Here is a 19,825-nt window from a genome sequence, read left to right on the forward strand (position 1 = left end):
AATGGGCGCCGAGCGCTCCCCGCCGCCGCCGCCGCCGCCGCCCCCGCCGCCGCCGCCGCCGCCGCCGCCGCTGGCCCGGCCCCGCCGCGCCATTGGCCGCGCCGGGGCTCCCCGCAGGCTGACATCATCCCCGCCCGCTCCCCGCTTCGTATCCCCCCCCCACACCCCCCCCCGGTCCCTCCCCGCGCCCCCGGTTCCTGCCTTTCTGCGGGGTCGTTCGGGACTTGTAGTCCGCCGGGGTGCACCGGCGCCGGTACCGGCGCCGGTGCACCCCGGCGGACTCCAAGTCCCGAACGACCCCGCATCGGTTCCACCCATCCTCCCTCCCCCGGGGACCCCCACCGGGCTCTCCCCTCGACGGTACAGCGAGCCCCCAAACCCACCCCCCCCCGCCCTAATCCCCCGGTGGAAGCTGGAGATTACGGGCAGCAGCTGGAGCGGGCGCTCCCACGCTGGGTCACCCCCTGTCTGCGTGTGTGCCACCCCCCCCACCCCCCCGGAGATGTCCCCAAGGGGGAGCAGGGTGATCCCTGGACCCGGGGCTGGCTTTCACAGCAATGGCGTGCGGGGGATAGGACCCTAATCCCCCTCCCCAAACCCACAACCCCCCCCTCGCAGCCCCCCAGGAACCACCACCCCCCCCCCCCGGCCATGCCCAGCTGCAGCTGGAGCAGGCGCTCCCACGCCGGGTCACCCCGTGTCTGTCCCCGTCCCTCCCAGAGATGTCCCCAAGGAGGATTATGGTGATGCTGGACACGGATTCGCTGCCGCGGTGATGGGGTGTGGGGGACAGGACCCTAATCTCCCTCCCCAAACCCACAACCCCCCAGGACCCCCCCCCCCAACCATGCCCAGCTGCAGCTGGAGTGGGTGCTCCTACATTGGGTGTCCTGTCCCATCCCCAAAATGTCCCCAGGGGGGATCAGGGTGATGCTGGACACGGGGCTCGCTGCCACAGTGACGGGGTGCGGGGGATAGGACCCTAATCCCCCTCCTCAACCCCGGAGCTCCCCAGGACCCCCCCGGTCGTGCCCAGCTGCAGCTGGAGCAGGTGCTCCCACGCTGGGTGTCCCATCCCCAAAATGTCCCCAAGGGGGATCAGGGCGATGCTGGACACGGGGCTCGCTGCCACAGCGAGGGGGTGTGGGGGATAGGACCCTAATCCCCCTCCCCAACCCTGCAACCCCCCCCCTCGCAGCCCCCCAGCCCCCCCCAGCTGTTGCGGGAGAGGAGCAGGTATTAGGGCAGGAGCCGTCTGCTCGGGAAGCAGATAATCCGCAGGGAATTGGCCGCTGGAAGCCTATTAAAATACACCGTGAAGCAAACAGCTGGCGACCCTCCCGCCCTGGCAGCGGGAATTAAACTGCACCTCTGACCCCCCCCCCCAAAAAGCTGGGGAGCCCACGCGGGGGGCGGGGGAGCAGCCCACGTCCCCTGGCCCTGTGTCCCCCAGCCCCACGTGAAGGTCCCCCCTCCCAGGGAAATGACACACGGGCCCGGGGTGGCGGTGGCTCCCCGTGGTGGCGGAGCTTTATTTGCAGGGCGGGGAGGGCCGGCGGGAGGCAGAACAGGGGGACGCCGTGGGGCCGGGTGGGGGCCGCGGTCCCCAAGCCCCGGCAGAGGGTCACCGAGCTACAGCCGGCCACGGAGCGACCGCAGCAGCGGCTCCAGCTGCTCGTCCAGGCACCGCTCGTCCCCGTCGTTGGTGATCACCCAGTCGAAGGCCACCCCCTGGTCCAGGCCACACTCTGACTCGGCGTCATCCACCCCTGGGGAGGAGCAGAGCCCGGGTGAGGACCCCGAGGCCCCCCCACACCCCTCCGTCTGTCCGTCCCCCCCCCCCCCGACCTCCTGGAGCTGGGGGACTTTAGCTACAACCTCCAGCCAGGGGACGGTGGCGGCATAACGGAGCCTTGCCTGCGGGGCCACCGCGGTGCCAGCGCAGCCCCGGGTTTGGCGTCGTGCTCTGGGAGGCGGCGTTCCCTTGCTCACCGGCGGTGAAGACCCAGTTCCTCCTCTTCCTCGTCTCTTCGCTGGCCACCACCCGCACGGTCTGCACCGCGTCCCCGTGGACATCCCGGAACCACTCCACATCCGAGAGGCGCCGCGCGTCGCTCACCACCTACACAGGAGCTCTGTCAGCGCCCGCCCCACGCGCCCCACGCCCCCCCCCGCCGAAAACCCCCACCCACGCACCCACACGGGCTGCGCCGCCCCCTCCACCGCCGTCCTGCAGAAGAAGCCGGGGTCGGCGCGGCGTTTCTCCTCGCCCCAGCGGATCATGTCCTGCCGGTACGTCTCCTTGTAGGCGCTGGCATCCAGGAGCCGCTGGAAGTCCAGGCCGTGTTCCTGCGGGGAGAGGGGCTCAGCAGGCTGGCACGGCACGGCACGGCACGGCACGGCACGGCACGGCTCGGCACAGCACGATGGTGCGGCACGGCAGAGTTAAGCACAGCGTGGCGTGGCGCGGCGCAGCACAGCGCGGCATGGGATAGCGCAGCGTGGCATGGCTTGGCGTGGCACAGCGCGGCACGGCGTGGCATAGTATGGTGTGGCACGGCACGGCACGGCACGGCACAGCGTGGGACGGCACAGCACGGTGCAACACGTCCTGGCACGGCTCGGCAGGGCGTGGCAGGGCGTGGCAGGGCGCGGCGCAGCCGGGGGTACCTTGGCGTACTGCTCCTTGAGGGGCCCGGAGAGGCGCAGGACGGCGCAGACATCGGGGCCCAGCCTGCGGGAGAGGAGTCAGAGGCACCGGCACCGGGCCCGGTAACGGCTCCACCCCCCCAGTACCGCCTCCACCCGCCCCGGTCCCGGCCCCCGGTACCGGCATCGCTACCCGGATACCGGCCCCGGCCCCCGCCTCCGACCACGCCCCCACCCCCGCTCCCGGCTCCGCCCTCCCGGTACCGGTTCCGCAGCTCCTCGGCCACGAAGTCTTTCCCCGACTTCCTCTTCCCGCTCACCAGCAGCACCGCGCGCGGCGCCGCCGCCGCCGCCGCCATGCGCCCCGGCCACGCCCTCCCGGCCACGCCCTACGCGCGCACACACACACACCCCCCCCCGCGGGGAGCCGGGTGGTACGGCCCGGGGAGGGGGGCGGGGCGCGGCGGCGCTGACTCCGCCCCTCCGGCGGGCGGGCGGCCGCCCGCCCGCCGGAGGGGCGGAGTCAGCGCCGCCGCGCCCCGCCCCCTCCTCTGGCCCCGCCCCCTCCTCTGGCCCCGCCCCCCTCCTCTGACACACACCCCCCCCTCCCCTTCCCCACGCTCCCCCCCCCACGCCCCCCCCTTTTTTCCCCACACCATCACGCTCTGCCCAGCGGTGACTTTATTGCGGGTGGCGGCGCAGCATCACACAGTGCGTGTTGTCGGGGACCCGGCCTTAAGTGTGTGTGTGGGGTGGGGTGGGGGGGGGGGCACACCCCTGGTCCCCCAAAACCGGCTCGTGGACACCCCACCACCCCCCCCCTCCATGCCCGGGGGCGTTGGATCAAGGTTTGCAGCGGGGGCTCTACCCCCCCATGGGTGTCCGGCTCCGCTCCTTCCCAGCGCCGCTGCAAGAGATACGGGGGGGGGGTGTGTGGGGTGTGATGCGGGCAGGGGGGAAGGCTGGGGGTCAGTCCCCCGGGCCCCCCCCCCCCCCCAACACCGGGCGCCCCCCGGCTCACCCGCCGTAGTGCCGCAGCACGTATTCCTCGAAGCCGTCGGCCGCCTCCTCGTCGCCCCTCTCCCGCCGCGCCACCTCCTCCAGCAGCTCCTCCACGTCGTCCACGAAGTCGACGAAACGCAGGCGGTCGTGGGCGAAGACGCCGTCGGCCCCGAAAACCCCCTCCAGCCGCCCCGCCAGCCCCCCGAAATGCTCCCCCCAGCCCAGCCGCCCCATGAAACCCTCCAGCAACCGCAGGAACTGCGCCTTCTGCACCGGCTCCAGCGCGGCCCCCAGCACCTCCAGACCCTCTTTGCGGGCGCAGTCGGCCACCCCCGAGCAGCCCTGGGGTGCCCGGTACCGACTGAGCGATGGCAGCTGGCGGGGGCCGCGCCGGGGGGGACCGTGGGGTGACTTCCCCCAGGTTTTGCCCTGTTTGTGCTCCTGGGGGGGCCGGGGGTCCTTCCCGTGCCCGTGGGGTTTGCCCTGCTCCCTCCTCTCCCGCCCGTGGGGGTCCCCCCCGGTGCCGCGCCGCTTGTGCCGCTTGCTCTCCTTCTTCTCTGCCTTGAACGGCTTCTTCCACGGCCCGGGGAAGGGCTCGGCCCCCAGCGCCTCCAGCTCCCGGCCCAGGCGCTGCTCCAGAGCGCTCAGCTCCTCCGCCAGCCCCTCCAGCCCCCCGGGACCCCGCGCCCGCTCCAGGGCCCCCGCCAGCTCCCGCCGCACCGACGCCAGCCGGGCACCCTCCCGCCGCGCCGCGTCCTCACCACGGGCTGCGGCGCCCATACCGGGGGGCTGCTCTGCTGCCGGTGCCCCGGCCCCGTGGCCGCCCGGCGCCTCCACAGCCCGCAGGCGCTGCAGCTCGGCCCGGGCGTCGCGCAGCGCGGTGGCCTCCCGCTCCAGCGCCGCGCGCAGCCGCGCGTTCTCGGCGGCCAGGCTCTGCTGCTGCGCCCCGGCCGCCGCCACCTCCCCCTCGCTTTTCTGCAGCAGGGAACGCAGCTCGTCCTTGTGGGCCTGGGGAGGCAGCGGGGACGCCGTGAGCCGGGGCGGGAGAGTGGTGCTGGGACCCCCACCCGGCTTCCCCGGGCACGGCCGTGCTCGCCCACCTGCAGCTCCGCCTGCATGAGCCGGATCTCCTGGTTCTCCTTGGCCAGCTTGTCCAGGAGGAGGGTGACAGACTGCAAGCTCTGGGGGTCCCCAGCGTCTGATGGGGGGGGCTTCTGCTGCGAGTCCTGGGGAGGGGCAGGATGGGAGCCCTGAGGATGCTGCCAGCTCGGGGGGCTAAGCCCCGCGGCGGACCCCGCTCCTTACATTGCCGTCAGCAGGTAGCGGCAACTCCTGCTCCTCGGCAGACACGTCCCGGGTCACCACGCTCTCCACGGGGCCTGGGGAGGGACCGGACCGACGAGGGACCCCGATGTCACCACAGGGACATCAGACGGCAGCCAAATGGCCGGTCTGCCACGGGGCTGCACCCTGCCCGGGCAGGACGGTCGCCCGTACTCACCGTCAGCCGGGTCGTAGATGCCACCTGGGGAGAGGAAGGGACAATGAGGGGAATGCTGGGACCCCCGCTCTGCCCCTGGGACCCCCACTCACCGGAGATGACCAGTAGCCCCACGGCCACCAGCGCCAGGGCGCCCAGCAGGTACTTGCTCATGCTGAGCCCGTCCTCATCACCGGTGTCCGGCATCCCCCGGTGCGGGGCAGGCGCAGGAGGAGGGGGGCCGGGCCGGGGCTCGTGGCCCTGCCGTCGTCGCAGCCCCTCCACATCATCGTCGCTGCTGGTGCAGCTCCCCTCCTCCGCCGGTGGCCCTGGGGAGGGATGGGGGGACCTGCAGGGAGGGGACGCACCCCGGCACTGCCAGCATGGCCCCTCCCGGACCCTGCTGGGGCCTGACCTGCTTTGGGGGCGTCGGGGCACGGTCCTGGCTCAGCCTCGGCATCGGGCTCCTCCGGCTCCCCGCCATCCGTCGTGCCGGGCTCTGCCGAGCCGTCTGGGGTGGGCACTGTCCCCGTGTCCCCACAGTCCTCCAGGTCCTGCGGACACGGGTGCTGGGGGCTCAGGCGTCCCCTCGGGGCGGGCAGGACACCAACCCCCCCAGCGCCCTGGCTCACCCCCAGCCCGGTGTCCTCGGGGCACGGGGTCTGCCTGGTGACGGTGGCTGCAGAGACACAAAGAGCGGTGGTAAACCGGTGGCACGGGGGGGACACCGGGACTGTCCCATCCCCATGGTGGCCACCTGCCTGGGACAGGGTCCTGGGTGCCTTCCTGCTCTTCCTCCTCCAGCTCCTCATCCTCGGCCCCGTGAGAGGCCGGATCCTGCTCCGGACCCACCGTGTCGACGGGCAGGCCCTGGGAGGGGGGGGCGCGGGTGGCACCTTTGTCCCCGGCCCCCCCCGCTGCCCCCCAGCTCCGGGGGTCCCTCACCTCGCCGCCCGCCAGCACCCAGCTGCCGTCCGAGTCCCGGGAGCCTGAGTCCTCCGCCATGGGGACAGCCACCTGCACGGGGACGGACAGACAGGGGGACAGGCGGGACGGAGCGATGGACGGAAGGACGGACGGACGGAGGGAGGGATGGGGGCACGGAGGGACGGGGGGACAGATGGACGGACAGAGAGACGGAGGGATGGACGGATCGGGGCACGGAGGGACAGACGGACGGAGGGATGGACGGGCGGGGGGACGTGCCCGGCCCCCGGCACCGCCGGGGTGTCACCGGGAGAGCCGCGCTCCCCGCGCCGGCCGGTCCCCAGCCCCTGCCCGCGGCTGCTGTGGGGAGCGGCCCCGGCCGAAGCCCCCCGTGTGTCCCCCCCCCGACAGCAGCTGCCGCCGCGGGTATTTTTAGCCGGTGATGCCGCCCGGCAGGTGGATGGGGCCGCGGGGCCCGACGCGGGGGCACCGGGGCCATACCGGAGGTGGGTCCTCGGGCAGCCCCCGGCCGCCCGCACCCCCCAGAGACCCGGGACCGTCCCGGGCCCCGCCGGTGACACCCCCCCATCCCTGCGCACCGGGCCCCGCCCGCCGCCCCGCTGCGCAGCAACGGCCCGGGCCCCCCACGGCCCCGCTCCCGGTCCCGCCCCGCCGGGACAGCGGGCTCGGACGCGGGGGGACGACGAGGAGGGGGCCGGGCGGTACCTGGTGCCGCCGTCGCGGTCCCGCCGGTAACTTCAGTCCCTCCCGGTAACTTTCCGCCGGTGCCGGTCGCCGCCCTCGGGAAGGGGCGCGCACGTGACACCAGCAGCCAATGGGAGCGGGCGGCGGCAGCGAGGGACCAATGGGGGGGCGGGAGGGGGTACGCGGGGCCCCGCCGGTACCGGATTCCCCCCCCCCCCCCCCCAACCCGGGAGCGGAGCGAGAGACGGACAGGCGGGTTCCAGAGCTTTATAGCGACGGTACAAAAAGTTTCCATTAACGATCGGCTAAAACGGGGGGTGGGGGGGGGACCGGGACTGCCCCGAGCACCGGGGGGAGGGGGGGGGGGGAAGCCGGGGGCACCGGGACTGTCCCATGCACATGGAGGGTGTGTGTGGGGGGGCACCGGGAACACTGCAGCCCCGCGGGGAGTCACGGATGGTAGCAGGGACCGGATCACACCCACCCCACCCCCCCCCCGCAAGGGTACTGAAGGCACCGGGCAGAGCTGGGGGGCACGAGGGAGCCTCAGTCCCCAAGGACCGATACACCGGAGCCTCCCCCGCAGCAAAGGGATGGCAACGGCGCGGCCAGCACTGGCCCAGGAGCCAGCTGCGGCTGGCCCCCAGTGAGGAACCAGTGCCCAGTGTAGTCTCTCTGGCTGGCGGGGGGGTTAACGGCTACAAAAAAACGGGGGTTTGGTCCTAAACCGGCAGGGGAAGGTGTCCGCGGCGGCGGGAGGGCGGCTCAGCCGTCGTTGGCGGCCACCAGCTGTCCCATGCCCTCCCGGACATAAACCGACTGGATCTCCTTGGTCTTGAGGCAGAAGTCGCAGGCCCAGACGGCGGAGGCCTCGGTGGTGAGCAGCCCATAGGCGTTCTCCGTCATCCCGGTGCACTCCCGGTGGAACCACTTCTGGCAGGATGCCTCGCACAGGATGGCGTCCTGGTCGTCGTTCACCTCGTTGCGGCAAGCTCCGCAGGGGTACACTAGCCCCGGGGGTGGCTGGTGGCCTGACCCGCCGGCCGCTTTGCCAGGGGGAGGCGGCGGGAGGCTGTTGGTCTCGGGGGTGCCGGCGGCGCGGGCGGCACTGCCAGGGGCAAAGGGGGGCTGGGCCCCATTGACGGCGGCGGCAGGGGAGCCTGAATGTGTCTCCTGGGCAAAGGTGCTGGGGGGTGGGTTCAGGGTCTTGCCCCCCTCCTCACCCCCTGGGGGGAAGCCGGGGTCGGCCCCCGGGAAGGGGCTGGCTGTGGGGGGCAGGGGGGGCACGTTCTGCCCAGGGCGCTGCAGGGGCGACTGTCCAAAGAGGTTGCCAGGTTGACCAAAACGCTGAGCCACAGCCGGCCCCCCGGGGGGGTTGAGGGCAGGCCCCGGACCCATGTCACCCCCCCGGGGTGGCTGCCCCATGGTGGGGGAGATCATGGGCCCGAAGCCCCCCACGGGCCCCTGCATGAGCTGCCCTGCGGGGGGGCTGAAGTTCTGTCCAAGGGGCTGCCCAAAGGGCTGCCCGGGGAAGCTCATGGCGCCAGGCTGGACGTAGCCGGGGTTCTGGGGGGGCATACCAAACGCTGGACCCATCTGCCCGGGGGCGAAGGGAGGGGGTGGCTGCCTCCGCAGGGGCTGGGGACCCCCGCCGTAGCCGGGGGGCACCTGTGGTGACATCCCCCCTTGAACGCGGAAGCCGCCGAAGGGGACGGGGCTGCCCAGGAAGGCGGCGGGGGCCGCCCCGGTTTTGGGGGCCCCGAAGTCATCCTCGAAGGGGTTGGAAGCCACCAGGTGATCCACCATGGGGGTGGGCGGCGGGGCGAATTCGGAGAGATGCGAGTAGGCCGGGCCCTGTGGGGAGGGGGGGAACGGCGACGGTCAGGGCTGCGGGCGGCGCCGGGACCGGGGCCGGGGCGGAGGCCCCGGCCCCGGTCCCGGCGTCGCCCACAGCCCCCGGTCCTACCTGCGTGTTGGATTTACGACGCTTCTTCTCGGGGCTCTTCATCTGCAGCCCTGCGGGGACAACCGGGACCGCGTCAACCGAAGCCTGGCCCCGTTCACCCCCACACACACCGGCCCGGCCGCCATCACTCACCTGCCTTCCCCTGCTTCCGGCCGGGCCCGCCGGCGGCGGCGCCTCCCGCGGGGTGCGGAGGTCCCGGAGGGGGCGGCGGGGCCGGGACGCCTCCTCCTCCACCTCCTCCGCCTCCTCCCTCCAGCTTCTCCGCGTGTGGGGCCGCCATGGCCTCAGAGCCGGCCCGCCGCCATAGCCCCTCCGCCGCGCCGCCGACCGGAACCGGAAGTAGCGACGGCGCGGAGCCAATCACCGCGCGCGGGGCGGGACGCCGGGGAGCGGGACGAACCATGTGCAACGTTCGGGCAGGGGGTGTGCGGGGGGGGTGGGGTGGGGGTGGTGCTGGACGGACCATTTGCAGCGCCCGCGGTGGGGGGCGGAAGGAGCGGGACGGACCATTCGCAAGGCCGGGGGGGGGGATGGTGGTGGAAGGAACCATGTGTCGATGGAGGGGACACCGACACCGCCCCGGGGCGGGAGGGGCCGTTCCCGGGTGCTCGCGCCCCCAACCGAACGGTGTGAGAATAGAGAAAAATAGAGAAATACCAACTTTAATACTAACCGCCGGTTCCTTTGGTATCGCAGGGCCCCGGGGGGCGGGCGGGGGGGGGGGAGCCGGGGCTGCGCTTTGGCTCGGGGTGGGGGTGGGGGGAAATACACCGTGCATGCGGGGGGGACCCTCCCGCCGCCCCCCCGCCCCGGGGCTACCGGAGCCGGCCGGGCCCCGCCGAACCCCGGTGGGGGGGGGTAGGGAGGGGGTGCAGAGGAGCGGCACGTCCCGGGAGAGGGCACGGCCGGGGATGGGGGTGCGGGGGGGTCTGCCCCGGCCCCCCCGGCATTGCATAGGAGCGCGGGACCCGCGGGGTAAGGCACAGAGTAACACGTCAAGTGATCGGTACAGCGGGCGCTCAGGGGAGCGCGGCCCCCTGCGGCCCCCCACGGGGGCCAGTGGGCAGGGGACAAGGCCGGGGTGTCCGTCTGTCCATTCCCCCCCCACCACCACCACCACGCTCGGGGGCGGGGGGGCTCAGCTCTGGCAGCCCCTGCCCACACCAGGCTTTGGTAGAGCTGCTGTGCAAAGGCTGGAGCCAGGGGGGTGACAGGGGGACTTTGGCAAGAGCAGCCCCCCCGCCCCGCAGGCAGCCCCCCCTCAGCTGCCACCAGCTCCTTGGGGCAGAAGGGGACGGACCCCAGCCAAGTCCACGCTCAGTCCCGGGCAGAGCAGCCGGCTGAGAGTCCGAGGGCTCCCTGGGGCAGGGAGCGGGGCCGGGGGGGCCCCTGGGGCGCTCACAGTCTCCTCTCCACCGGCTGCTGCAGGCACATCTCGCTGCCGGCCGAGATGATGGGCAGGTGATTGTCCATGTGGTAGCTGATGAGGTGGCTGACGCTCTCGAAGCGGTGGTCTTTCGTCCGCACCTGGAGGGGGGGGGACACGAAAGGGACACTCAGGAGGCTGACAGTGCCACCAGCCTCCACGAGCTGGGCACCGACCTGGGGGGAGCTCCCCGTGCTCCCGCCCGTGCCCTCTCTGCCCCCGAACCAGCCCAGAGGAGCAGCGGGGAAGCCCCGTGCCCTGGTGGCTCTTGTGACCCCCCCATCAAACCCCCGTCCCCGGTGCTACGCAGACTCACCACTCCCTCGGGGTCGACGAGGAGCAGATGCTTGGGCTGCCCGCCCTGCAAGCCGGTCAGCACGTACTGGCCTGGGGTGGTGGTGCTCTCCCGCACCAAGAAGTCTCCGTTCACCTTCAGCAGCTTCTCGGCCTCCTTGCGGTTCATCTTCCCGTGGTACCAGGGCTCCCGTCGCAGCTGCTCCTCCATGGAGGCCACCACCTGGGCGGGGGGCAGCCCCACGGGCACAGACGGGGGGACACGCAGGGCATCTTCGAAGGGTTCTGCAGGGAGAGAGGAGCGAGGGGGTCCGTGACCAACCTCACAGCCACCCCCCCAGCGCAGGCACGGCCCCGGCCACCGTCCCACTCACTCATGTCGAAGAGGTCTCTCTGGGTGCTGCCGTTGGCTGTCGCAGGGGCGGCAGCGGCCGAGGCTTGGCGTGTCTTGTCCATGTTCTGCACGTTGACGTATGACGGGTCATCGAACAGGTCCGTGCGGCCAGAGGCACCTGCCGGAGCCGGGTATTTCTCTCTCCCTGCTGCCAAGAGGACTGTGGTCAGCTGGGTTCCAGCCTGCCTTGGCCCCAACACCAGTGCCGGCTGTCGGAGCACTTGGGGACCCCAAGGAAAGCAGAGCGGGACTGGTCACATCCGTCACGTTACCTTGGGCAGGAGCGTGCTGCTTCCGAGGGTCGTAGTCCCCGCCAGACGTCTGGCCGACGGGCTGCAGGGAGATGTGGGTGATGAGCCCCCCGCTGTGCTCCCCATCCTTTCCCACTCCCCACACCCCGGGCTGCTGGAGGTGCTGGGGAGACACGTGCCACCGCTCTCGTGATGGAAGAACCCTGAACAAAGAGCCCGTGGCGCGGTCGGGGTCCCTGCACCTCCCTTGTATTGTGGAGCCTCCCCGTGAGGACGTGCCCAGGAGCCTTACCAGTGTGGCCCCCAAGTGATTGGGGGTCTGAGCAGCCCCATCCCGCAGCCGCATGTCCACAACCCCCCCGATGGGAGGCTCCTTGCCGGGGAAGTCGTTGTAGTACTGGTGATCCGGGGCCGGTTCCTCCTCTTCCTCATCCCAGGCAGAGCCATCAAAGCCCGCCATCCTGGAGGGGGACACGGCAAAGGTGAGCAACCGCCAGCAGCCAGGGCTGCGTCCCCACTCCAAAACCAATCTGGGACACCTTCCCATCTTCCTCCTTCCCTTACCTGTCGTGGGGTGTCACCAGCTTGGGGGGGTTCTTCAGGTACTGCTTGAACCGCAGCTCGAAGGCCTGCCCAATGGTGCTGATCACGTCCTGCGCCAAGCCCTCGGGGCACTCCAGGATATGGCAGGCTGGGGAGGGAATGGCGGGATAGCAACGGGGAACCAAGGTTAAGCTCCCCACCCCTCCAGCCTGCCCTGTGCACCCCAGAGCTTCCCTTCGGGGGGCTCCAGTCCCTCCCCACCCCGCTGAGCTGCGCCTAAACACCCATGAAACGGGGCTCTGGCACTTAGGACCCTCGGCCGCATCCTCACCTCTCTGATTGACGGGGTCTTTGGCAACGTAAGCGACGTACTCGGCTGTGTCCTGCGGGCGAGACACTGGCGATGAGAGGAGGCTGCCGGGGAGGGGGCAGGAGGGGCACCGATGGCGAGCACGGGGCAAGGCAGACGTGGACAGGGACACCGTGTACTCACCGGGTCTCCTCCGGAAGCGAAGGAGATGGACTGCATGTGGTGGTTGGCAATGATCTGCAAGGCAGAGAGTTTGTTGGGCGCAGCCAGGAGCTCCTCGGCACCTCCTGCTTGCCACATTCCTCCCGGGGCTGGCCCATGATGGGGGCTTACAAGACCCTGGAGCCTTGGTTATGAGTCACAGGCCACCGGGCAAAGGGCTGGGACACCAGCGGGGCCACTGAGAGTGGGGTCAAAACCAGGAGACCTGGGTCTCGCACTCCCCAGGACGGATCCTGCAAAGCATGCGGGATGTTGCTCCGACTCCTTCAGCCCCGGGGACCACGGGCAGGTGGGCACTCAGCAGGTCACGTAGCCCACCCAGACATCCCCGAGGAAGGCTGGGGACATCCCTTGCCCCAGCAGGGCCCAAAGGTGGGGTGACACGAGGATTCCTGCTCGTCTGAAGCCATCCCCCCCGGCTCCCCGCTCTCACCTGCTTGCAGTCAGAAGCCATGAGGTTGAGGCTGCTGGTGGAGATGGTCAGGGTGATGGGCATGCCGGCGAACTTCAGGTTGCTCTTGCCCAGGATGGAGTTCAGGGAGCGGCCGCAGGGCTAGGGGCAACAGCAGCATGGGGAAGGTGGTCCTCGGGCCAGACACAGCCCGGCTGCGGGGGGACGGGGCACGTCCTGCTGCCCTCCACAGCGGAGACGAGCCCCTCGTCCTCCCCAGCGCTCCCGCCGAGCTCCGCTGGCCCGAGCTGCGGTGCGGACATCAGCGTCCCAGGCTGCCCAGCCCGGGCATGGCCAGCTGGGCTGGAGTCCGGCCCTCGGCCCCGTGCCCAGCACACTCCCCCCCCGGCAGCTCCCCAGCCCGGCCTCACCTTCCTCCTCCGCACGGCTCCCTTGGCACCGGGCACGGCCTCGCACACCAGCCCAATGGCCTCCCTGCGGGGAGCACAGTGCCACGTCAGTCCCACCCCGTTCCCCCGTCACCCCCCAACAACGGCACCGAGGACGCGGGGACCAGCGCAGAAGGGACAGGGTGACAAACAGGAAGCCCTCGGGCAGCGCCAGCTGGAGGATCTTCAAGCGGGGCAAGCGCGCTGGCATTAACGTTTGAAGGGGCTGCAGGCAGCCTGACACCGCCCCCCCCCCACCACCACCACCACAAGCCCCATGTGCCACCAGGGGCTTGTGTGGGGCTCGGACCCCCACCCCAAAAAGCAGCAGCCCCTGGGGAGGGGCAGAGCTCACCTGGTGACCTGGGTCCTGGTGTTGAAATCCAAAGCCCTCATGGACTGGAGGACCTCCACGCAGCCCATGTACTGGGGAGAGAGCAGGGTCAGCCCGGCTGGCCCCAGGGTTTGCTCCCCACCCCGCTGAGGAGGGGGCCGGGGCCCTGAGCCCCCCAGCTCCACAGCAGCGACCTCTCCAGGAATCCCAGTGCCCACCTGCCACCCCCAAGGAGCATGCCAGGAGGTCCCCAAATCCCCACCGTGACCCCACCCCCAAGTCCCCAGCACTCACCCGGACGTGGTAGGAGACCCCGGGGCCCATGACCTTGTCATCGGGGTGCAGCCAGCCACGGGTGGGCTTATTGACGAAGCTGCCGTGGCGGGTCCATTCGTCACCCCCCAGCTGGCCACCTTCCACCCGCGTCTTCTTCCCTCCCTTGTTCATATCCTGGGAACAGACAGTGACAGGTCCTGCTGAATCGGAGCCGGCAGCTCCCCCCGGCGCTGATGCCATCGTCCCGGCAGGGCCGGGGTCCCCCGGGCTGCCGCCAGCCGAGGAGCCCCGCAGGCTGAGCAGGTTGGCGGGGTTCGAGAGCTTCAGGTTGGCCATTTTGGGGAAGAAGGAGCAGAGGGTGGTGGGGCTGTCCTCCGACTCGGGGGAGAGCTCCCCGAGAGGCGCCGCGGGGCCGAGGGAGGAGGAGGACAGGGAGCCAGGCAGAGACTGGGTGCCTGCGAGGGACTCCACCGGGGAGGCCGGGACCCCCAGGCCCCCCACCACCTCCTCCAGGGAGGAGACGGACTCGTTCCGCAGGTGGCTGTATTTGCTCTTCTGCAGGAGATCCATGCCGGAGAGAGGCGAGAAGGGCCGGGGCCGGCCCGGCCCGCACAGCTCCGGGGTGGAGGCAGCCGGCCGGGTCTCACGGGGGCCCCATGGAGAATCCGAGCGCCTGCAGCCGCCGGGAAACCCCCCCCAAGCACAAGCCTCGGCCAAGTTCCGTGCCAGGCCCGTGCCTGCCCGGCATGGCTGGCAGGGAGAGCCGGCCCCGGGACGCCAGGCAGCAGGTCCGGGGGCTGCCCGGCTCCGTGCCGTCGCAGCCGATCGATCCCGATCGGCGTCAGCAAGGATGTGCAGATCCGGGCAGACAGAGAGCGACCCCCTGCTCCCGCCGCGGTGGGGAGGAAACGGGGCTGCGGCTACGCCCCGGGGAGCTGCCGGTGCGGGGACGGGGGCTCAGCGCGCTCGACCCCCAGCCTGGAGGTCCTCAAGCCCCACGGCCGGGTCCGGCACGGCTGCCCTCCGCTCCAGCCCCTGCGCTGCCCCGCTGCCGCTAGGAGGAAATCAAAAGCATGAATATTTAAAGCCCGGAGACAAGGCAGCCACAGAGCGCATCCAAGCCCAGCCCAGCCCTGCTCCAAGCACCGTCCAGGAGCGAACAAGGTCCTTCTGTGGCCGCCAGTGCTACGCAGCCCACGTGCCGGCGGTGGGCAGCCGCCGTTGGCTCCCCGGGCTCTGCCGGGGGGAGCGGCGCCCAAAGCTGGGGGGGCCGCGATGCTGAGATGCCGCCAGCACTCGCAGCTGCCTGGGATGCAGAGACATCCAGTCCTTTGAGAGAGCGGCTCTGGGTGCGGATCTCGCCCGGAGGAAGAGGAGGATGCCCGGGAGCGGGATACAGGTGGGTTGTCTGCGGGGCGAAGGAGGGCTCAGCGCAGGCTCCCGGCTGCAGCGAGGAGCCGGCAGGAGAAGCGGCTGCTGCTAATTGCTGCTGCTTCCCGCATCCCGGATGGCGCTGAGCGGCGGCTCCTCCCGGGAGAAGGAGCAGAAGGGGCTGCCGCTACCGGGAAGGGCCGTGCTGACTCACGGGCGGCGGGGCAGGCTCTGCCCGCGGCGGGGGCTGCGTGCGGGCTGGGGCGCAGCGCAGGAGGGGCTCCCAGCGAGGGGTGGGGACCCAGCGCGGATCTGGAGCAGAAAAAATCAAGGTCACAGGCGGAGCTAGCGGGAGCATGCGGCGAGAGCACGCCGGGGGGCGAACCTCGGCCTCAGGGAGCCTGGCAGAGCCCCCGCAGGCAGGTTGGGGGTGTCAGGGGCAAGTCTCCCCCACTCTCCCGTCCTCGACACACTGGCACGCCAGCGGGACTGCAGGCCAGACCCACCGCACCGCACCGCCCGCACCCACGCCACTCTCCATGGCCTCATCCGCACCAGCCTCCACGGGAGGCAAAAGCTCTCCCCCCCACCATCCACTTCCCGTGGGTTGAAGTAGGGGTTTTGGGCAGCCCCACGGCACCCAACCCCTCTGACCCACCATGGGCCAGGGCCTTCCTGGCCACCAGGCCCTCCGCAAAACCAGCCACCATGCCAAAACTGGGTAAATCCAGCCCAAGGGAAATGCTCTCCCTGCTTGGACCCGCCGCAGGGCACTGCTCAGCACGGGCGGCTGCCTGCCCTGCTTCCCAACTGCTGGCACGCTGCCACAGGGACAGGGAAATGGAAGCCAGGACGGAGCTGGAAATAGCCTCTTGCACGGCGCGAGGGGCTGTGGCTCACAACAGCGGGTCCGTCACCCGCCTCCTCCCGGCACCGGCGCATCGCCTCGGCCGCACACACCGCCTCCGCGAGCATCAGCCCCCACCTCAGCCGACGACGGCAGCGGCGGCGGCGGTGATCCCACAGGCGCAGAGAGCCCACACCAGCCGTCCCGTGAAGCTCTCGTCCCCGCCGGGGGCCCCCGGCCGCTCGGCGCTGTGACCTTCCCGTGGCCGGCAGTGCCGCTGCTCTAAAGAAAAGCAGGAAGCCCGGGGCCAGGGAGCCAGGAAGCCGCCAGCCCGGCGAGGGGCCAGCCGCAGCCCCCAGCTGCCGGGGGGAGCCCAGCTGGGCGGCGTCGAAGGGGCGCGGGGCAGTGGGGTTTGCCCATGAGGGCCCGGCCGGCTGGCCGACATGGGGCTGCGGGTCCCCTGGCATGGAAGCACGGGCTCCATGAGCCCCGACGCTTCCCCAGGCCCCTGCCGGGGTAAGAGCAGGAGGGAACTGAGCAGGGGCAGGGGGGTCTCCTCGGCCTCTTCCCACCACCCCAGGTCCTGGCTGTCACCCAGACAGGCGACAGGGCTCGGAGCAGCCATCCCCGACACGCACCGAGGGGCTGGCGCGCCCCAGGAGCCGCAGCGTCCTGCTCACACAGACCTCTGCTTTTATAAGATGGAATAATTTCTGATTTTATCAGAATCCTCTGAGGCCAGCCAGCCCACATCACCTCACCAGCCTGCACCAGCTGGGGACAAGACATATCGTCACTCCCAGTTCTCAGAGACCAGAGGTGCCACCATTGCAGCCCCCCCAACCCCAGAGCCCCCCCCCAGAGTATCCGAGACTCCTTCCCAGGGGGCTCGGAGTGCAGAAGGCAAACTGAGACACTTGCAGAGCCGCAGAACAGCCCTGCCTGAACAGGCAGCCCTTGAGCCCGATCCAGCAGGCAGACAGGCGGCAGCGAGCTCCTGCCCCTGCAGCGGAGGACGAGCGGAGCAGCCAGAACAACCGCCCCCGAGGAGCTCCTCCCGGCCCAGCCGCTCCCCGCGCCCCAGCAGCAAGGAGAGGTGCCGGATCCGCCGGATCCTCCCTGCGTGCGGGAGAGGCAGAGGGACGCGGGCTTCTTTTGGGCGCCTGGGGCTGGGACTTCACATACAGCCCGGGGCGAGGAAGAGGAGCGGAGAGGGGACGCTTGGGGCCCTGCTACCAGGCCAGCGCCTGACATCCTCCCAGGAAACACAAACTGGGAGCTGAGTCAGAGACCTGGAACACGCCAGTGGTTTGGCAAGAAACCGAGCAGGCAGCCGGACGCTGCCGCACGTACACACGCCTGGTCCGGGGCAGGAGACCCCCTCGGTCCCACAGCAGCTGCAGTGGAGCCGCCCCCAAGCCTCCAGGGCAGGGGGGAAGCAAAGAAAAACACTCAAATCTAACCAACAGCTGTTTTTTCCCCCAAACATCTTGACAGCATCTACACATTCCTGTGTGCAACCTCTCTGCTGCTCAGAAGAGGGGCCTGGAGATGCCAGTGGAGACCTGGGGAGGAGGCCGGGGCCCTGCCAGCGGGGAGAGCGGGGAGGCAGGATCCACCACCGAAGCCACTTAGCCCTCCACCGAATCCTTACCACATACTCCATCGCTGGCGGAGGGCAGGGCAGGCCCCGGGCAGGGAACAGAAACGCACAGCCCCTCTCGTCTGGCACTCCGACCTGCGGTTCGGGGACAAACAGGGAGTTAGCCAGCCCTGCCCCGGCCCACCGAGGCGGTGGCCCTGGCACCAAGAGGCAGACCCTGCTCTTCTTCGCTGACTGCAGGCAGACGGGGCCGTAGCAGCAGCACAATGTACTGCCGACGCATTAGGCGCAAGAGCCAGGGAAGCCTCCTGCTTCCCATCCGAGGGAGGATGGAGCTGGGATGCGCTGGGGCAGGAACGTGAGACTGAGCCTGGCTCTGCTCAGGCCTCACCAAACGGCGTTGGGGGCTGAGGGTCACTCTGTGACCTGAGACAAGCGTCAGAGCCGATCCCTGCCTGGCCCCAAAACCAGTGCTGAGAGGCCACACGCAAGGCTGGGGGGAGAGCAGAGGCAGCCCAGGGGGGCAGAGCTGCCCCCTCCTGCCACCCCCTCAGCTGGCACCTCGCCGCAAAAGGACGTGCAGAGCCCCCGCGTCTGCGGTCCCCTCCTTCCCGGGAGCGCAGTGAAGAAGGGAGTCATGGAAAGAGGCTACGAGAGGGAAGCCAGGAGGGGCAGGAAGCTCTGCGAGGGGAAAACAAGGCAAGCGAAGCAAAAGCAGCTCCGGAGCCACTGCCCTTCCCGCTCCCACCCCCACACCGATGCGGTCAAGGCCGGGCGAGCAGCGCAGGGCAGCAAACATGATTTACTTCCTTGCAGCAATCGTGCCCTTATCTGGGGCCTGCAAAGGCAGCGCCGGAGCCCAGGCGGGCACTAACACAATTAGTTCGGGAGGCAGCGAGATAAGACGGGCTCGGTTTGGCAAGCGCAGCGGCGCAGACTGGCCCCAGGCAGGGCCCAGCAGCACCACGCCAGGTCACTCACTGCCGAGCAAAGGTGGCCACAAGGCCCTTTGGATGCTGGGGCTGAGGCTGGCGACAGGGAAGGAGGATTGGGACCCCAACCCGGGGTGCTCAGCCTCACTGAAGCCTCCTTGGGGCCCGGTTGTGTCCCCCCCTGAGGGGATGCTGCCCCACACAGCTCCAGGGGGCACAGGCAGCCCAGCCACTGTGCTCCCACACCAAAGGGCTACGGGTGGATCCTCAGACCCTGCTCGGCTGGGGAGAGACAGTGTCTTTGACCCCCCGGAACAGGACGAGGCCAGGGCGGCCCTGGCAAGCGCCGCAAGAGCTGCCCTTTGGCCACAGGCCTCTGCAGCGGGCAGGGCCCTGGTCACACTTCCTCACACCCCATGTCTGGGGTCTCCCAGCAAGGGGGTGACCCCATGGGAGAGATTCAAGCGGAGAATTGATAGCCCGCGATGGACGGACACACCACACTGCCGGGGGGGGGCGAGGCAAAGGCTGGCGAGGGGGAATATCTAGCCCTGGGCACAACAGCCAGGTCTGCTCCGGCCACTCGCCCCCTGCCACCCTCAGAAGCCTGAAAGCGCAGGCAGGGCTGGATACTGGAGTGCAGGAGGGCCCAGGCACTGCAGAGGCCAAGGACACCTCCAAACCCAGCCGGTGCCCTGTGCCCGCTGCGGGCGACGCCAGTCTGGGGGTTTCCCTAGGCCTGACAGCGTCCCTCGAGCCGGTCTCCCTCCCGCGGCCCCGAGCACGGGGAGGCAGCAGCAATGCAAACCGGAGCCCAGTGAGTGGCCCCGGGCACGCACAGTGAGGCGGGGGAACCAGGGCACCGATGTCACCCCAAGACCTGGAGACAACCGAGGGGCTGGCAGAGCCCGGCCCCAGCCGGGCCGCCCCGGGGAGGGGGCCAGGCCCGTGCCCCCCGCTGGGCAGCAGGGAAGGGCGGCCAGGCCCCGCAGCACCGAGGGAAGCAGTACCGGGCCTCGGGGACGACTGCGGCAGGACCCCCAGTCGCCTCAACGGAAGACAGAGGCGGCGGGCGGGGAGGACTCAGCACCGGCGCCGAGGGGCCGGGCCTGGCCCGCCCCGGCAGCCCAGGACCCCGCGGGGCGCCGGCCGCTCCCACGGGGCTACACTAGGCCGCTGCACGACCCCGCCGCGGCCCCCGGGCGCGGCCCCCCCGCCCCGGGCCGGCCCGCGCGCTCACCGGGGCACCATGGGTCTCGCGCCGTTCGTCCTCCGGTCCCGGCGGCCGCACCGCCCGCCCTCCCCCCGCCGCGCCGCCACTCACTTCCGGCCCACGCCCTCCAGCGCGGCCTCACCGCGCCCCCGTCACGTGACGCGCGGGCCAATAGCGAGCCGCGCCCGACCCGCGGGTAGCGGCGCCGCCGTCGCGCCCCGCCCCGCCCGCCCCGACCAA

The 19,825-nt window shown here is 71.0% G+C and overlaps 4 protein-coding genes across 12 annotated transcripts; all 4 read right to left on the reverse strand.

Annotated features, from left to right (window-relative positions):
* Positions 1-1,502: 1,502 nt before the first annotated feature.
* On the reverse strand, positions 1,503-3,070 carry PMVK (phosphomevalonate kinase). Of its 3 annotated transcripts, none has more exons than XM_074566374.1 (5): positions 2,914-3,070; positions 2,671-2,734; positions 2,197-2,349; positions 1,918-2,122; positions 1,503-1,769 (listed from the first exon to the last, which is right to left on the reverse strand). In XM_074566374.1, the coding sequence occupies exons 1-5, from the start codon at positions 3,006-3,008 to the stop codon at positions 1,633-1,635; spliced, it is 654 nt and encodes a 217-aa protein (XP_074422475.1). In that variant the 5' UTR covers positions 3,009-3,070; the 3' UTR covers positions 1,503-1,632. The 3 variants fall into 3 exon arrangements, with proteins under 3 accessions (XP_074422475.1, XP_074422476.1, XP_074422477.1); XM_074566375.1 differs by having other exon boundaries at positions 1,993-2,122; positions 2,914-3,067; XM_074566376.1 differs by lacking the exon at positions 2,671-2,734 and having other exon boundaries at positions 1,993-2,122; positions 2,914-3,029.
* A 242-nt stretch (positions 3,071-3,312) lies between these two features.
* PBXIP1 (PBX homeobox interacting protein 1) lies at positions 3,313-6,877 on the reverse strand. Of its 2 annotated transcripts, XM_074566767.1 has the most exons (11): positions 6,785-6,877; positions 6,077-6,148; positions 5,893-6,001; positions 5,764-5,810; positions 5,547-5,685; positions 5,245-5,460; positions 5,153-5,176; positions 4,957-5,030; positions 4,752-4,877; positions 3,671-4,659; positions 3,313-3,556 (listed from the first exon to the last, which is right to left on the reverse strand). In XM_074566767.1, the coding sequence occupies exons 2-11, from the start codon at positions 6,134-6,136 to the stop codon at positions 3,514-3,516; spliced, it is 1,827 nt and encodes a 608-aa protein (XP_074422868.1). In that variant the 5' UTR covers positions 6,137-6,148; positions 6,785-6,877; the 3' UTR covers positions 3,313-3,513. The 2 variants fall into 2 exon arrangements, with proteins under 2 accessions (XP_074422868.1, XP_074422867.1); XM_074566766.1 differs by having other exon boundaries at positions 5,893-6,148.
* A 138-nt stretch (positions 6,878-7,015) lies between these two features.
* Positions 7,016-9,134, reverse strand: PYGO2 (pygopus family PHD finger 2). The gene is made up of 3 exons (XM_074566768.1): positions 8,862-9,134; positions 8,730-8,779; positions 7,016-8,617 (listed from the first exon to the last, which is right to left on the reverse strand). Exons 1-3 carry the CDS (start codon positions 9,130-9,132, stop codon positions 7,529-7,531), a joined length of 1,410 nt encoding a protein of 469 aa, XP_074422869.1. The 5' UTR covers positions 9,133-9,134; the 3' UTR covers positions 7,016-7,528.
* Positions 9,135-9,375: 241 nt separating this feature from the next.
* On the reverse strand, positions 9,376-19,695 carry SHC1 (SHC adaptor protein 1). Of its 6 annotated transcripts, none has more exons than XM_074566316.1 (13): positions 19,613-19,695; positions 13,638-13,793; positions 13,365-13,435; positions 12,992-13,055; positions 12,603-12,722; positions 12,131-12,184; positions 11,969-12,020; positions 11,659-11,785; positions 11,387-11,555; positions 11,116-11,176; positions 10,824-10,991; positions 10,472-10,734; positions 9,376-10,256 (listed from the first exon to the last, which is right to left on the reverse strand). In XM_074566316.1, the coding sequence occupies exons 2-13, from the start codon at positions 13,788-13,790 to the stop codon at positions 10,128-10,130; spliced, it is 1,431 nt and encodes a 476-aa protein (XP_074422417.1). In that variant the 5' UTR covers positions 13,791-13,793; positions 19,613-19,695; the 3' UTR covers positions 9,376-10,127. The 6 variants fall into 6 exon arrangements, with proteins under 6 accessions (XP_074422417.1, XP_074422419.1, XP_074422416.1 ...); XM_074566318.1 differs by lacking the exon at positions 19,613-19,695 and adding an exon at positions 17,492-17,707; XM_074566315.1 differs by lacking the exon at positions 19,613-19,695 and adding an exon at positions 17,492-17,636 and having other exon boundaries at positions 10,824-10,988.
* Between the last annotated feature and the right edge of the window lie 130 nt (positions 19,696-19,825).

Source organism: Larus michahellis, chromosome 24 (assembly GCF_964199755.1).
Source record: "Larus michahellis chromosome 24, bLarMic1.1, whole genome shotgun sequence".
Taxonomy (NCBI): domain Eukaryota; kingdom Metazoa; phylum Chordata; class Aves; order Charadriiformes; family Laridae; genus Larus; species Larus michahellis.